Below are 18,123 nucleotides of genomic sequence, written 5' to 3' on the forward strand. Positions count from 1 at the left end.
ACTCTCCCTACAATGTGCATGATAATCAAGGTGAGAGAACCTGGATTTGTGCTGGAAATGACCCACCTTGATTATCATACCCATTGTAAGGAGAGTGATCACTTTAGATAAGCTATTACCAGCAGGAGAGTGGGGTGGGAGGAGGTATTGTTTCATGGTCTCTGTGTATATAATGTCTTCTGCAGTTTCCACAGTATGCATCCGATGAAGTGAGCTGTAGCTCACGAAAGCTTATGCTCAAATAAATTGGTTAGTCTCTAAGGTGCCACAAGTACTCCTTTTCTTTTTGCGAATACAGACTAACACGGCTGTTACTCTGAAACCTGAAAATATATAAAATCCCTTTCAGCATTCTCACTTCTAAAAGGGAACAATATGATATTAAGTGCTGCCTCATCTTTCAAAGAAGTTCCCCACATTTTTTGCCAATTTGTTCTGTAATAATTTATATTAGCAGCATTCCCTTTTAGACTAATAGAAACTTATTTGCACCATGCCAAGGAGGAATAAAAGATCACAGGGCAAAAGATTACCAGTGGGTTGCCATATGGTTTATTTTTAGGAGGGAATTTTTTCAATTTTTTAATAGTCTGGAAAAAAAGGGAGTGAAATGGTAAGGTGGCAAAAAACTGCATTTAGTCAAGACTAGTATAGACAGTGAGAAACTTCTGAGGGGAAATAACAAAGCTAGGTGAATGGGCAACACGGATATAAAATTCAGAGGGTAGATAAGTGCAAAGTAATGTGTACTGGAAGAAATAATTTTAACTAGTTCTTTGCATTGCTTGGAAAAAAGACCTGGGCATCATTGTGGATACCTCAATGAAATCCTTTGATCCATGGGACACTTCGGGGATCAGGGCTTGGATCATATGGGCCACCTGCCCCTAGGGATGAGCATGGGGTACGGCTCCCATCACAGGGAATGGAAGTGACTGCAAGCAGCCATTCACTCACTCTTGATAGTTTATTATTCTTTCTGTCTCCCAGAATGAGACTGTCTTTCTGTGGCGCCAGGGGAGAGTAGGAGGAGGATACTTGGGAGGAGCAAGGACTGTGAAGAAGTTTGGCTGGCTGCCAGACATGGGAGGTTGGCAGGGGTGGGGAGCTGTTATGTAAAGGGAAAATTGGGAAGAAATTAATTTACAAGGTGTGAACTTCTGGTAAGTTTTTTTTTTTGTTTGTTTGTTTTTCTGTCTTGTCTTTTAAATTGTAATTAAGCACTTTGGGGCAGAGACTCTCTTCTGTGTTTTGTATGATGCCTAGCAAGATGGGACCTCAGCCCTAACTGGAGCTTTAATGGTGTAGAGAAGGTAAATGACGTGCTCTTATTTATCATTTTTCACAATATAAAAATAAAGGAATAGTAAGTGAAATTAAAAAGCAACAAATTTAAAACTGATTCAAGTACTTTTGTACATAATATGTTAACTTGAAGATGATATTTTGATTTAGTGCTCAGCAGAATTCAGAAAAAGGAGTTAGGTGTTTGTTAGAAAATGAGAACGTAGAATAATTTTTTTCCCAGGGATATAAACTCTCATGCTTCAGTTTAGAGCAGTGGTTCTCAAAACCAGTCCGCCACTTGTTCAGGGAAAGCCCCTGGCGGGCCGGACCAGTTTGCCAGTGGGAGCCGCAACTGGCCGAACCTGTTGACATGGCAGGTAAACAAACTGGTCCGGCTCGCCAGGGGCTTTCCCTGAACAAGTGGCGGACCCGCTTTGAGAACCACTGGTTTAGAGCATAAACCAATGGCCAAGAGGGAGTAAGAAGACACTTCCAACGTGAGCAAGTTCTAACACAGTTGTCCACTATGGTGGATTCCTTGCATTCTTCTGTGGAGCTCTAATAGTAGTCACTGTCAGTCAGGATACTGGACTAAATAGATTACTGGTTTGATCTGGTGTGCAATTCCTGTTCCACTGCTTATACAAATGTTCTTGGGACCAAAGTCCTTTACCCTGAAGTTTACTTTTGAGATGGAGGCTTCCATGTAGGGGCTGTGAACAGTGTTTGATGGGTCACGTACATTTAGCTAATTGTTGAACAGTTGGCAAAAACGTGCGTTAGTTTTCTCACAAGGGACGTTAGTTTCCAGTATCATCTGTTTAGAGGTGGGGCTCTTTTAAAGATGTGGCTGCCACATTGGGGAGAGACTATGAAGCCAATTTTCAAACTGACAGAAGCACCTGGCAATGCCATAGCATTTCCTTTTATGCGTGAGAATGCTGAAAGGGATTTTAAGGCCTCAGCAGACCTGTATATTTTTCCAGTCTTCCCACACAACTCCTAAGCTGATGAAACTTTGTGTTACATTCCATCATAATGCAGAAGATTGAATTAAGTGTAACAGGATCTATTTGACATTTTACCCATATTCTGTTTCCTTGACTGTCTCCTCTGAGGATTTTGTAAGAGAATATTTGGAAGATGAGTATGAGTTTTTGTATAAGCAGGGGTGTACTCGGGGAAACTGGGTTTTCTGCATCAGCGAGGAAAAAGAAAACTTTTAAAGAATCCAGTCCAAGTAGTTTTCTTCATTAGCACAGTTTAGTATTGATCAGGGGTTCTCAAACTGGGGGTCAGGACCCCTCAGTGGATGGTGAGGTTATTATGTGGGGGTCGCGAGCTGTCAGCCTCCACCCCAAACCCTGCTTTGCCTCCAGCATTTATAATGGTGTTAAATATATAAAAAAGTATTTTTAATTTATAAGGGTGGGGTTGCACTCAGAGGCTTGCTGTATGAAAGGGGACACCAGTACAAAAGTTTGAGAATCACTGGTATTGATGATTGCTATTTTAAAATATAAAATAATTTATATATGGGAAATGAATTGTTACTGTCTTCATGCTTTTGTCTGCTGCTATGAGATGGTATGTGGATATGAATAGTACCTTAGTATTCAGTAGCATGCACTTATGGCTTTTGATGGTGAGCATGTACGACTGTTCAGTAGTAAAAAGAAAAAATAAACTGATTTATGTTTTTAATTTTAAAACCATCAGCCTCCACTCATTGTCTGTCTGTCCTTTTCTTTTCACACTGAGTTGCTATTTCTTTTACCTGTTTCACAGCAGTGACTCCAGCAGCAGCTCAAGTGATGAGTCTCCAGCACGATCAGTTCAGTCTACAGCAATTCCAGCACCCACATCCCAGCTGCTTCCATCTCTGGAGAAAGATGAGCCCCGTAAAAGTTTTGGGATCAAGGTTCAAAATCTTCCAGTGCGCTCAACAGGTAAAAAAATCCTTATGTGAAAGAGTGTCTCTTCAGAGTTGCCAGTAAGGGAGAAGAAAAGAGGGATGGGAGCAGGCTGATTAGAAAAAATTGTCTTTATCATGCATACCTGATATTAAGTAAATGCAATTTATTAATTACTCTCATAATATTTGCCAGTATCATTTAATAGTGAATGGGAAAATATAAGTGCAGTTTAATGAGCCATGCTTTAGGAAAGTTCCAAGGTTATTGCTATGATAATGTTATAATAAAATTGTCAGATAATATGTGAAAAACCTTTAGTTTTGAACAAAGATACATTCAGGAGACTTCAGTTATCTTCTGTTGGAGATAGAGATTCAGAGGGGTAAGATGTTGTATAATTTTTCATTCAGTTTAACGTTTGAGTGCCTCTGGCCAGTCAAGGGAGTGGCCCTTATGTGGCCTTTGAATATCAGGATTCCATCTGCTCCTTGCATCATTGAAAATGAAAATATGTACCGTGCTGCAGTGGCACAGCTGTACTGATACCGCTGCAGTGTATCTGGAGAAGATGCTCTATGCTGACAGGAGAGAGCTTTCCCGTCAGCCTGAATAAACCACCCCTGTGAGCAGCAAAAGCTGTGCGAGCAGGAGAAGCTCTCCCACTGACGTAGCGGTGTGTACACTAGCACTTATGTCGCTTTGAGGAGCGGAATATTCATGCCTCTGAGGCAACATAACTTTCGCTAACATAAGCGGTAGCAGTGTTCCCTCTAATTTTTTACATCCATGTGTGGAATGAATTTTGTTATGTGCACCAATATGGAGGTGATGTGACACATCACCTTCATATTGGTGCACATAACAAAATTCATGTGTTGGGGGTGGGGCTGAGGGGTTCGGAGTATGGGAGGGGGCTCAGGGCTGAGCCAGAGGTTCGAGTGTGTGGGGGAAGGAGGGCTCTGGCTGGAGGTGTGGGTTCTGAGGTGGGGCTGGGGATGAGGGGTGCGGGAGGGGGCAGAGGTTTGGGGTGTGGGCTCTGGGGTGGGGCTGGGGATGAGGGTTTGGGGTGCAGGCTGGCCCGGGGCTGTGGTAGGGAGAGAGGACTCCCCCCAGCCCTCTCTCGCCGCAGCAGCTCCAGGCTGCGGGAGAGGTACCTCTCCCTGGCAGCTCCCACTGGCCTGGGCTGGGCCGGGGGAAGGGCTCCTCTCCCCCAATCATGGCAGGCCCGTGCTGGGGCCGGGGGGGGGGGGGGGGGGAGAAGAGGCGCCTGTGCTGGGGCCGGGGCGGGGAAAGGCACCTCTCCCCGCCGCAGCGCAGCTCTGAGTCCTTGCGCGGGTCTTAATAGGCAGCTGCGCAGCTTAGAGGGAACTTAGGGCGGTAGTGTAGACATAGCCTAACATATAAACGAGGAGTCTGGTGGCACTTTATTTGGGCATGATGCATCTGAAAAAGTGGGGTTTTCTACTAACGAAAGCTTATGTCCAAATAAATGTTAGTTTTTAAGGTGCCACCGGACTCCTCGTTGTTTTTGTGGATATAGCCTCTACTATTGGCAGAGCTGGTAGCATAGAAAGAAGTTTGCCCAACACTTCCCATTATAGGACCCTGGGTTGCTCCTGTGTCAGGGATGTGTCCTTTGCTGTCTCTGGAAAAACTGCCCAAATTTGACCAAGTTATAAGCCTTTGAAAAAAATTCTCAGCTTGTGTATGCTGAATAAACTTTAGAGTTTGTCAGCTAAATTCTCTGAAGATTCTGTCTGTATGGAATATGCACCAGCCCAAGGCCTCACTCACGGAGCAGGACTTTCCTTGCAATTGCTGTTTGCTGCTCTGAGCCACTGTGATGCCAGGTACTGGAACTGAGAGCAGATAGGCTCTCTTCTCTGTTCTCAGTGCTCCTGCTGGCCCCCAGGCAATATGGAGGAGGAGGAAGAAAACTGACTAAAATGCAAAGGGGTGGGATAGAGGGAATAGATGCAGCAAGGAGCCTGGAGGAGGAGGGCTTGGACCATATTAATTTGGCCTCCTACGTATGCATTCATTCAGCATTTAATAACAAGACATCACACTTTTTTTTACCATAGAACCCCTGACTTATTAAGTGCACATGATGAATGGTGCTCTGGGAATGAATATGGGGTTGTCAAGTTAATGAGACTGTTATCTTGAGGATCACGCCTCATGTTGCAGCACTTGGAAGGTGTATAGTGAATGAAGCAGAGGGCTAGGGGAAGAGAGGAGAGAGTCTCGTGGTTAGGGCAGTTGAATGTTGCCCTGGACAACTGGATTCTATCCCTGTTTCTGTCAGAGTTCTGTGTTGCTGGACAAGTCACTTAAAGCATATTTTTCTTGGGTGGCCACTAATTGTGTGTTGCTCATTTTATGGCTGCCCAACTTGAAACTCTGTGGCTGTGACCACTAGTAGCTGCAGCTGAAGTCACTGGGAGCTGTACTTTGAAGATCTGAAGTATTAAATTATCTGAAAAATCAGGCTATATAAGCATCTCAAATTGGTCACTGGAAATTAGTTGTGAGCTCTGACAACTGTATCTCTCTGCCTCAGTTCCTCATCTGTAAAAGGATGATAATACCACCTTACCTCACAGGGTTGTTGTGAAAATACATTCATTAATGTTTGTCAAGCACTCAGCTGCTATAGTGATGAGCACCATAGAAAAGCCCTTGAGGAAATAAATAATTCTGTATTCAGAGTGGGGTTTGAATAGTGTACATTAAATAAGGCATGTGATCACACATTGAGCAAAGAGGACGAAGTGAAATATTGAATATTTGCTCATTACATGATCACCATCCATCCTGCACCTGAATGAGGGAGGGATTCGGTGAAAAAGTAGTATGTGATTACAGACTATATCTTAATACGAGGAAGCTGAATTAAAGTGGCACAGACATTTTGGCATTTTCTGACCTTTTGAGTGCTTGACTTTGCAGTTTTAATATTCTTTGAATATATTTGTTTGAGTAATATATATCCTAAGGAAGCGATATGCAAATCAAGGCATTCTGAGTAAAGGCTGCTAAAATGCCCTTTGTTTAGCATTCTTCCCCCCCACCACCACCCCAATGCATAGGCAGCTTGTGAAATCCCAGATCAGTTGTTTTTGCCAACACTGGATGAGCCTCAAATGTCTTTCCAAGATTAGCACAAGTGATGCAAACAGTGGTATTCATAGATATGTGTTCAACCCAGTTTTGCAGGATTGCTGTTAGTAATATCTACTCACTCATATTGAGAACAGCAAGGATGTTAATGAGATAAACAGTGATATTTTACATGTCCCCATACTCATTGTCTTAGGGCTGATGCCATTAGCAGTAGTTGTACCCTCTTCAAGTAGCTGCTCCACTGGCTGCAGAGATGTGGAAATCTATATGGGTGAGGCCTCAATTCTAAAGAGAAACATGAGGGCCAGTTGGAGGCTCCTAAATATGCAAAATTAACATAAAATATATGTTTTTAAAATATTATTGTAACTTCAGTGAAAATTGAAGGTCGGATAAAAACAAAGTGAAGTCACAATTTGGATAGAAGATCAAAACCTGTTTGTGGCTTTGATAGCATTGTAGCATTATAATGTTGGGAAATAATATTTGTATTTTACTTGTTTCTGTGTGGGTTTAGATACAAGCCTTAAGGATGGACTTTTCCATGAGTTCAAGAAATATGGAAAGGTGACATCAGTGCAGATTCATGGGGCCTCTGAGGAGCGGTATGGACTGGTGTTCTTCCGACAGCAGGAGGATCAGGAAAAAGCATTGAATGCATCAAAAGGAAAATTATTCTTTGGAATGCAAATTGAAGTGACAGCCTGGATAGGACCAGGTAAGGGAAAATATGTTGACTTCTTAACTTTCCTCTAGGGGTATAGTCATTATAAGAGTAGTGTATATATAGTAACTGTTGTAAGATGGTAGCAAATTGAGTAAAAGAAACATTGTAATTACTCTGCCTTGCTGCAAAGCTATAATTTAAATTAACTGGTAAACATGACCGAATAAATCCCAGAGCAGGAACTGTGAATGCCACTGATCTACTCTAGGTGCATCAGACAAGAAGAAAATTCTACAGTCGCAAACCCTCAGTGAAGGAAGCCTTCCATCCTTGCTAGATCGTTTCTTGTAGTGCCCGTACATTGTGTTCTGCTACTCTTCATTTCCACAGTGAAACATAGGGCAACACACAGTTTAGTTAGCATAGTCCATGCTTCTTAAGGGATATCTTACATGTTTAACTTCCTATGAAGTATAAACACTTTTTGGTTACACAGAATAACTTGTATGATTTCAAACTTGGTAAAACGGCATTACTTTTTTAGAGTAATTTATCTATATTTATTTTCTTTCTATGTTCTAATTAATTAATTGGTGTGTGGCTTTCAGCTATCCTTTCCATAAAAATATCATTAGCCTCCCTTTCCCCAACTGTGTAGCTTTTTCATTTTACTAAGTAGGCGTTATGGCATGATTACTGCATGGTTAGAAGGTGATGGGTACAGTACAAAATGGAATTTGGATAGTAGTACTTGAAGTTGCCTGTCTCCCAGCCAAAACAGTTCAGATGTCTGTTTGAATCCTCACGGATTTATTTTCTGCCTTAAATGGCAAGTGTTGCTGTGAAAGGAGGACAGAATCCTTAAGGCCCTCAGAAATATGAAGTAAATGATACAACTTATGAAAGCCATAACTTTGGGTACACAAATTTGTGCTTTTTATTTATTTGCCTTTAGCAAGTGCAGTGGAATCTACTGTACTTGAAGTTAATTGTTAAAGAAATAGATCCATCAAAACATTTTTCCATGTACCGAATCAACACATACACGAATACAGTGAAGCCTGTTGATTTAATTCCTGGTAGTAGAAGACATTTTGTTAAAAGAATAAATTTATAGAGCAGCAAAGGTAGAATGCCATAACTTTTAAACTTAGGGGCATCTAAAGGTCCCATTTCCTTGGCATTAGTATAGTAGCATGACTTACAGATTTCAAACCCCTAGCATTAATGGAGTTCACAGATATCTAAGAGGGCACAGCTGTATTTTTGTCAAAGGCAGTGATAGCACTTCAGACAATTTCTAATATTCCAAAAATAGGTTTTCCAAGAAACTGGGAACACCTCAGTATGTTACAATATGCTTTTCATCTCTACGGTGTCTAGAAACGGAAAGCGAGAATGAGTTTCGCCCTTTGGATGAAAGGATAGATGAATTTCACCCGAAAGCAACAAGAACTCTCTTCATTGGTAACCTTGAAAAAACAACCACTTACCATGATCTTCGCAACATCTTTCAGCGCTTTGGAGGGATAGTGGTATGTGAATTCTCTTTGGTATAAGTTACTTTTGACCGTTGCCTCAGTACAAAAACTGCGCATCAGATTATTGAATGATGTAAGAAGCAGTAAAATGTAATGATGATCACTTTGAGCATGTGAAATATAGTTATTGACATAAGTTATTTTTCTTGCCAGAATGTACTCCAGAGGCATTGTTTCGAGTTTGATGTGGTTTTAGCACACTTGTATTGCAGTGGAAATAACCTTGGGATGAAAATGGCCCTTGTGTGTGATTACAAGAAGTACGTTAGGTGCAGTTACAAGAAACGGTTAAGGATATTCTGCAGGATAGGAGTGCGGCAGAAAAGTTATTAATGGTCATCATGGATGTAAACATGTTCAATTCCATTTTCATGTCAGCATTACTGTTATGAAGTTAGTTTCTTGTTGATTTTTTTAAACAAAAAGTTTAACTGCTGCTTATGAAATCAGTCATCAGCTATGACTCTCTGTTCTGTAACAATGGGGCAGAATGAGACAATGAGTTAGAGATGACATGAGGGAGTTGAACAAGCTTATCTGAGTGAGACAGTCACAGGAACGTTAATTCCCTTCTTTCTCCCACATTGTGCACTCTCTGTAGAGTAATAGCAATGTTAAGATTTAAGAGATATTTTCCTGATGAATCAAATATCCGTCTACAGTACAGACAATAATATATGGTCTGCAGTATCAGACTTTCTGTATTGATAGCATATTTTGTTTACAACATTATTTTAGTAACTCTTGCTGTTGCTGTACATTCAGTACTGTTTTCAATCTGTCTAGAAATATTTCAGTTATTGGCATTTGAGGTATTAGTCTTTCAGATTTGGAGGAGGAGATCTCATACTTATGCAAAATGCCATACTTTTTCTATCTGATATGCACAAATATGACTTACATTTTATTGTGAGATTGCATGGCAGCTCTGTGTATTGCAACACCTTTATGAACTCTGAAGACTGATTTATGAATCTGCACACTGTATGTAGCTCAGACCCTTTTCTGATGCAGAATTTCATGTTATACCATTTGAGCTGCCCTGAGGAAACAAAAATTAGTATGGGTAGTCAAAAGAAAAGGAGTACTTGTGGCACCTTAGAGACTAACCAATTTATTTGAGCATGAGCTTTCGTGAGCCACAGCTCACTTCATCAGATAGTCAATAATAGTAGTGTGAAACATAAAATCATCACTGATAAAGTTTGCATATGCGGGGGGCGGGGGTGGTAAATAATGGAAGAGGACAGATTCCTGAGAATATGCAATGTAGATTGCATGGTAAAATGACCATATGTGTTTTAATATGGCTAAATGTGTACATATAGGAACAAAGAATGTAGGCCATACTTACTGTGAAGTAGTGACTGAAAAAGATTTGAAGGTCATGGTAGATAATCAGCTGAACATGAGCTCCCAATGCAATGTTGTAGCCAAAAGGGCTAATGCAGTCCTTGGTTTTGGAAACGAGGATTCTCAGGTGAGAGTAGAGAGGTTATTTGGCACTGGTGTGACCACTGCTGGAATACTATGTCCAGTTCTCTTGTCCACAGTTCAAGAAGGATGTTGATATATTGGAGAGGGTTCAGAGAAGAGCCACGAAAATGAGTAAAGGATCGGAAAACCTGCCTTTTAGTGATCTCAATCTATTTAACTTAACTAAGAGAAGACTAAGGGGCGACTTGATTATAAATCTACAGGGGACTAAGTACCTACAGGGGAAAAAATATTCAATAATAAGCTCCAGTTTAGCAGAAAGGTAGAACATGATCCAATGCTAGAAGTTGAAGCTAGAAAAATAGTAACTTTTTTTTTAACAGTGAGAATAATTAACCATTGGAGCAATGTACTAAGGGTCATGGTGGTGTGTCTATCACTGACCATTTTAAAATTAAGAGTGGATGTTTTCCTAAAAGATCTGCTCTAGGAATTATTGTGGGGAAGTCCTATAGCCTGTGTTATACAGGAGGTCAGACTAGATGATCACTTCTGTGAATCCTTGGAATCTGTGAATCTATGATGTCTTGTAAAGTGGTTTTATGTGAAATAGTGCCATATTATCAGTGTTATTAGCAGGCCAAAATTCTAGTAACAATGCAACCTTGCAAAAGTGTCATGAAAATGTAGCAGCCTAGGCACAAAGTAGACTTGTTTTTTACCCTTTTCAGTGCATTAGGAATATACACGAAATTTTATTCTCCTGTCAAAATAAATTGCTTGCCAAAGTTGAGTGGACAAATATAATTTGCCCGGACTGCAGTAGTGCTACTCTAGACACTTGGAAATATAGCTCTTTATTAGTATTCCACTTTAATCATTAGGTTGCATCTGTAGAACTCCCATTCTTGAGTAAATCTCTTACAGTTTACTTAAGTTTCAGAGTAGCAGCCATGTTAGTCTGTATCCGCAAAAAGAAAAGGAGTACTTGTGGCACCTTAGAGACTAACCAATTTATTTGAGCATAAGCTTTCGTGAGCTACTAAGGGCTTCAAGATGAGTCTCATGTTAAACTATGGCCTTGTCCCTAAATTTATTAACTATGAAATTAGTCTATCTTGAGCATTTGAACATTTATACTCAAATTAGTGTGCTAGCATTGGTGTATGGCTCACAAGGGAAGCTTGTGCTATTTAAAAGATCAGATCAAATCTCTACCTTCTACTTTCAGCGTGGAATGAATCATAATATGATGGGTTTGTTCTGAGACTTGAGTATGTATGCCAGTACAGTAAGCCTGAATGCTGACCAAATGTCAGTTCTGGACCTGCTATTATTTAAGTTAATTAAAACCAGGTTTTGTTATACATAAATTGTTTTCCTCTGATTGTATCAGTTTTTGAACATGCCTGAGGTCTCTTGGGTAATGTGTCAGCAGCGGGATGTAGTTCATCTTTTTTTGCCTTCATCTAATCGGTGCCAACTAGTTTTAAGAGAATAGTTCAGTATTGTCTATTTATAGGAACAGGATGGATGGATAGAGTTTATTTGGAAAAGGAAGCCTGTTTGGCTCTTCCCTCACAAACCAGTTATTGGTTTCAGGCAGGTTGTTTCCCTTTAGGCCTTCCCAGGTGAAAACTAAGTTGTATTTCTGTGTGTGTTACCGTTCTGAATACCTCCATTTGACACAGTATTAACAAACAAAAGCTGCTATTCTGTGAGAAGATCACATTAACAGTCTTGGGTATTCAGCAACATCCCTTTTTAGCTTTAAATTTTCACTGTGAAGAGCTTTTGTTGCATCAAGAAGGGTTTGGTTATACCACTGGAACGCGAAGCAATAAAGCAATGCACCTCACTATCTGCTAATGTTTAAATCAGCTCTGTGATTAAAATGTTAATTAAGCAATGCTTGCTATGGTACGTGGCTTTTTTAGAAAAAATATCCATTTAGATCTAGTTTATACAGCTGAATCTGTTTACTTGCTGGCATATTGCTGAGCATTGCCTGCTTTTTTTCAGGATATTGACATTAAGAAAGTGAATGGAGTTCCTCAGTATGCATTCCTGCAGTACTGTGATATTGCAAGTGTATGTAAAGCAATTAAGAAGATGGATGGGGAATATCTTGGAAATAACCGTCTCAAGGTAAAGAAATCCTCCTATAAACACATTATCCTTCTGGTTAATTTTGTTTTCAGTGTTATATAATTCTGTGTGTCAGCTTAGACTGTGGAAGTGAATCAGGTTTTTTTGTACTACTTTTGCCTTTCTTGCTGCTACTTTGTAGGTCAGATTAGATAGTGATATATTTTCAACCACCACCACGACAGACATTATTTGGTAACTTTATTGGCAATTGCAGCAGAGAGGCCAAGGATTGAATGGACATGGAGGCTGATTCATCTTCTCATTTTTAAAGGTAGTCCCTCCAGGTCAGTGTTTGGTGGGGCAGTGTAGAAAGATTGTACTGCTCCTGCCAGTGCTGCACCTGTTCTGGGGAAAAGAAGAAGATTTCAGTCCCCGGAGTTGTCAATCTGACATCTTTCAGAAGCACTAAATTTGCAGAAAACCCAAATATTTTAAATGAACGTTGTATTTTTTTAAGCATGCAGAATTATTCTTATGATTTTTGAGGTGCTTTCACCTGCGTGAGATGCTAATTTAAAAAAACTATACCAATTAATAGTTTTCTTCAGATAATTCTAAATTAGGCATGCTCTGTTAAATTAGTTTAATAATTGTGAATTGTACTGATGGAAGTTTTGCCCTTTTGTGTTCAGCTGGGTTTTGGAAAGAGCATGCCTACAAACTGCGTGTGGTTAGATGGTCTTTCTACAAACGTAACGGATCAGTATTTAACGCGACATTTCTGCCGATACGGGCCTGTGGTAAAGGTAGGTGGGAGGCTTTGGTGTGTGGTTTGAAGTTTACTGTCTTCCTTTCTTTACATCCTGTCCTTTCAACCCTGACTTCCAGGGTTTTATAGCTCAGACACAGAATTTCTCTCTGGGTTGAAATTTGGCCTACAAGGTGCTGTAGCTTTTCAGCCTGTTGGTCCAAAACATAGACTAGTTGCTTTTGGTATTTTGATGACGATATTTTGAATGAGCCGAGATAATGAACTTTAGAACTAGTCTGCAGCTCTTGTGCAGTACAGTCTCTCCCACGACAAAGTTTCTTTAGGTTTCTGAAGTTGTTTCATGTTGGAACAATGCAGTCTAATTATATGATTATATTTATGCGTGTTAATTACATAATTAGACATTATTATGTTTTTTGCAAATAGACCAGAAATGACTCTGAAAAAAACCTGCAGCAAATTCACACAAGAAAAGGTACATAAAAATGTCAGAGTTGCACAACATAGTGGGGCACTTGAACTGTGAACTACCAGGTCCCATTGCATATAGGTATTTGAGATTTAGGCCATGACATTGCAAGCTTTTGAGCACTTGCTTAACTTTAAGCACGTGAGTTGTCCAATTGACTTCAGTGGGACTATTCATGTGTTTAAAGTTAAACTTGTGTAAATGTTTGCAGGATTGGGGCCTTAGCACCTTAAGATTTCTGTGGGTACATGCTGCAGCTTTGACATTCTTTTAATGTAGCTTTTGTTGTTTGAATGTATGTGTTGCAAAGACAAAAGGTGTTTCTAAATTGTGCACATTTAGCAATTGAAGAATGGTACTACAGTTTGTAACAATAAAAACTTGTTTTCATTTTGTGATTAAATGTTCCTCTTACCTTTTTTCCCCCCCTATAATTTATTGGAAATTTTTCAAAAATATTTAAGTAAACTATGACACAGCCATACTCAGTCACCAAAGAAAATAATACAAGTAAAATACAGAAAAACAAAATAAAGGCATAATATACCTCAAGCCACAATATCCACAATTCAAAGCAGTCCCTTGTCCTTTTACTGTCTCTTCATTACAATGTGTCTCATCAAAAAAGCCTGAAAATTATTTTCCTTGATGAAAAATTATTTTCTTACCGGTGTCCTCATGATTTAGGATTTTGTTGGGACTGACATTAAGTCCTGTGGATGAGGCTCTTATTTGGTTTTTGTTTTGTTTTTTTGTTTTTTACAGGTGGTGTTTGACCGCTTAAAAGGCATGGCCCTGGTTCTCTACAATGAAATTGAATATGCACAAGCAGCTGTAAAAGAGACCAAGGGGAGGAAAATCGGTGGGAATAAAATTAAGGTGTGCAGAATGACCTCTAAAAAAAGAAAAAAAAATTGTATTCAGGTCTTACCCCTTAAAATGCTGGCATTTTGCAAACTGCCAGCCAAAAGAATATATAGGGGGACATATATGTCCCAAATCTCTAAGGGTTAAACTAACTTTTTACACTCGGCTTAAGCTGTTAGGACATTTTGAACTGTTACTCGGAAAGCCTTCTCCAGTGTTCTGTCATTTTTTTTTCACTGAACTTGCATCTCTAAGTTTCTGGGTGTTGGTGTCTATATTATTATTAATCAGTTGCTAGTGACTGAGAAGCAATACTACAAAGGCACCAAACTAATCCAGGAGTTTGAGGTGTTAGCCCAATCTCTGAATTATCTTTCTCCTCCTTTTCCTCCTCTCCTAAAGAGTGGGTAATCACTTCTAGCATGATCTTTCATCAGGTGTATTCAGCTAGAAATTGGATGTTCGTGGTGGTTAGAAGTTTTGAATACGTTATATAGTTTTCTAAGTGTGGTGGTTGAATATAATAAGTAGCCTTTATATGGAATAAAAGATATGGTCATTAAAGAATATGTATCTTGTGTTTGTAGGTCTTACTCCTTAGTGATTTTGACACAAAAAACACCCTTATTATGTGTTTGTGCTCTGTTACTGTGGTTATACCAGTTTTCTTTTAAACAGATTATTTAAAATTCCTTTTTTATGTAAAAACTGTTGCATTTTGTCAAATGCATTTTGACAAATCCATTCTAAATCTTAATTTTTTATTTTTTCCCCTGTAAATTTTGCCCTTATTTTCTCAGTGTTGTAGCAAAGTTGGGAAACAGCATGTCGTGATTAGAGCAAAGAGCTGGGAGTCAGGATTTCTGGATTCTGTTCCCATCCCTACCGTTGCCTTTCTATATAACCTTGGGCAAGTCATTTATACTCCCGTCTGTAAAGGGGATTAATAACGTTGATCCAACCTTCGTAAAGTGCTTTGATATCCTGGAATGAAAGGCACTATATAGCTGCAAAGTGGTGGTGCTATTAGTATTTAATCATTTTGCTTTTGTTCCTTGAAACAAAATTATTTCAGTTGACTTTTCTTCACTAGCTGAAAGAAAATATCCTGACCAGAATTCGTGTGTAGCTCCATAAAAATACATTGTGCTTTGCAGCACACTTATAATAAGGGAAAGGTCTTTCATCTCAGCAGGAGTAATTCCAGTCCTGAGGATTGGTGTGTGTTTTTTTTTTTGTTTTTTTTTAAACTATATTGCACCCACTCTTTCCCTTCTGCTTCCATCTTGAAGAACTGCAGGAGACATTGAAAACCTGTCAAAATGGAATATTTCTTTTACTGAACATGTATTATCCTTTATTTTTCAGGTGGATTTTGCAAACCGAGAGAGTCAGTTGGCGTTTTATCATTCCATGGAGAAAACGGGTCAAGATATCAGAGACTTCTATGAAATGCTAGCAGAAAGAAGGCATGTATCTAATACAGTGATTCCATTCTCTTGCTTTTCAAATAGGATTTTAAATGTAGTTAAAATTCCAGGACATAACACCCAAATAATAATTAAAGTAATCTTTAAAATAAAAAATTCTCACATAAGCCTACTCTCTCCCACTGCAGTACTCTTTATCTTGTTGGCTCTCCCTCCTTTTTAAGATGTAAGTTTCATTGAAAAGTCACTGTTAGCTTTCTGCACCAAGTTCAAACTCTTCCTGTGGTCATAATTGACACAAATGATGCATTGAAGCAGACAGGTTGCTCTCATGGAATGTGCTGTAGTTTTTTGTATATATTTCAGTATCTTAGTTTTAATTTTTAGCTTTTTAAACTTTTTTTCACAGATGCGAATGATCAGCCTTGAGCTACACAAATTGGCAGATAAAAGCTAGGCAATGGATTATGGCTCTGAACTCCTCCATCGCATACTAAAATTCTTATATGGAGTACAAAAAAATTAAGGTGTATGTGAAAAATTTGACAAAGTTTTGGTCATCTAGTTTGTATGTATGCTCAGCTACCCGGCTGACTTGCTGCTTCATCTATAAATAGCTAGGGAATGGAAAGAGTGCTTTTTGTAACTCCTCTCCCCACCCTCAAAATAGTATATAAATTAACAAGCAACATGTGCTATTACAACAGTCAGATATTTTTCTAATCTATTGAGCTGAAAGTGAAGTTTACACTCAGACCACCACTTCCCCAGTAGTATGATTTCTAGTATTGCTAAAATAGTAAAAGCTCTGAGCAGGACTTCAATTTCTCTTGCTATTTGTCATGACAAATATCTTCTATCTAGATATTTTTCTATAGCATCTGTCGTCATGGTGTGTAGGGATTGTACATGGGGTTGCAGAAGGGTCACTCATTTCTCTAGACCCTGGTTTAATGCAGCTTAACAGAGTTCCATGCAAAAATTTTTTGGATGGTTAAAAAACCTACCAATTTTTTCGTTACCAGTGATTGTGGTAAAGGATGGGCAAGTCCATATGAGTTGGTAAATTTTTATGACTGTTAAAAAAAAAAAAAAAAAAAAAAACTGGCTTATTTGTTAAGATTCTGAATTTCTTGTAAATGAGTCCAGCATGGTATCGTTTGCACTAATAAGCTACACATTATCTCAAAACGTGCTGCTCTTTAGATCAAAGTAGATCAAAATAACATATGTAATGTTGCCAGCTTTTAAAAAGTGAAGATTAGTTTGAAAATTGGAAATCATAATTTGCATAATGGAAATGAATTGATGTGTTCCCAAATCATTGCCAAGAATTGTGATCTGCCAGCAGGCAGACACTGACAATTTTTCCTCTGGCTGAGCTACACTGAATTAGAAAAAGAGAATTACATTTAGTATAGACCATTTAGTAATGGTCTCAAGTTGCAGTGGGGGAGGTTTAGATTGGATATTAGGAAAAACTTTTTCACTAAGAGGGTGGTGAAACACTGGAATGCGTTACCTAGGGAGGTGGTAGAATCTCCTTCCTTAGAGGTTTTTAAGGTCAGGCTTGACAAAGCCCTGGCTGGGATGATTTAACTGGGAATTGGTCCTGCTTCGAGCAGGGGGTTGGACTAGATGACCTTCTGGGGTCCCTTCCAACCCTGATATTCTATGATTCTGTATACGTCATTTGAGCTGATCTTTGCTGTGAAATACTTCTGACTCAAACACAATTTTCTAGAACAAGATGAAAGTTAGGCATCTGTTTTTCTTTCTTTTTTAAAAAAAAATCACTATCATTATCAAAACTAGTGTCTGATTTGAGTGTTCACATAATCTTTACTTGGGAGTAGTGAACCAGGAAGCATAGATGTCTGTTGGTGTGAGGTTGGGGTGAGCGTGTTACTCATGAATAATAAAAGCCACGACTTAAATTATGCAAGACACCATTTTGTGTAACAACTATCTACCACATTATTATATAATCTGCATGTGACATGCATTTTACAGAAAATCTTTTTTAAATGCTATAGATAATTTCTAAGCGTTTTATTGGGACTGTATCCTTCTAGCTGTAAAGCCAGGTTCTTCTTTGAGTGCTTGCTCATATTGATTCCAATTAGGGGTGTGTGCGCCGCGTGCACAATCGTTGGAAGATTTTTACCCCAGCAACACTCGGTGGGTCGGCTGAGGCGCCCCCTGGAGTGGCGCCTTCATGGCGCCGGATATATGCCCAAGCCGCCCCAGCCGCCCCCTCAGTTCCTTCTTACCGTGGAGCGCAGTGTAGCTGATCTCCACTCTCCCTAGCTTTCTCTCTTGGTACCTGTTAATAGTTGTTAATCATTGTTTACAGTTGTTAGTAGTTAGTTAGATTAGTGTACTTAGTAGGGTGGAGCGGGGTCTTCTCCTCTCTCCCCGTCCTGGTACCGGGGCCCATGCCGGGGTCTCTGGGCTTCAAACCCTGCTCAGTGTTCCTGAAGCCGATGCCAGCGGGAGACCCCCACGACTCTTGCCTAA

The 18,123-nt window shown here is 39.5% G+C and overlaps 1 protein-coding gene across 6 annotated transcripts in view; it reads left to right on the top strand.

The window, feature by feature from the left end:
- The window catches only part of SPEN (spen family transcriptional repressor), a 101,321-nt gene that overhangs the window by 60,770 nt on the left and 22,428 nt on the right, over positions 1–18,123 (top strand). For 3 of the 6 annotated variants that reach the window (XM_048825457.2, XM_048825463.2, XM_048825460.2), the window contains 7 exons: positions 3,076–3,236; positions 6,847–7,047; positions 8,380–8,531; positions 11,997–12,122; positions 12,758–12,871; positions 14,072–14,185; positions 15,542–15,642. In XM_048825457.2, coding sequence (XP_048681414.2) covers positions 3,076–3,236; positions 6,847–7,047; positions 8,380–8,531; positions 11,997–12,122; positions 12,758–12,871; positions 14,072–14,185; positions 15,542–15,642 — 969 coding nt within the window. The remainder of the gene's footprint in view (positions 1–3,075; positions 3,237–6,846; positions 7,048–8,379; positions 8,532–11,996; positions 12,123–12,757; positions 12,872–14,071; positions 14,186–15,541; positions 15,643–18,123) is intronic. The other 3 variants (XM_048825459.2, XM_048825461.2, XM_048825464.2) reach the window with 3 other exon arrangements.

Source organism: Caretta caretta, chromosome 18 (assembly GCF_965140235.1).
Source record: "Caretta caretta isolate rCarCar2 chromosome 18, rCarCar1.hap1, whole genome shotgun sequence".
Classification (NCBI taxonomy): Eukaryota; Metazoa; Chordata; order Testudines; family Cheloniidae; genus Caretta; species Caretta caretta.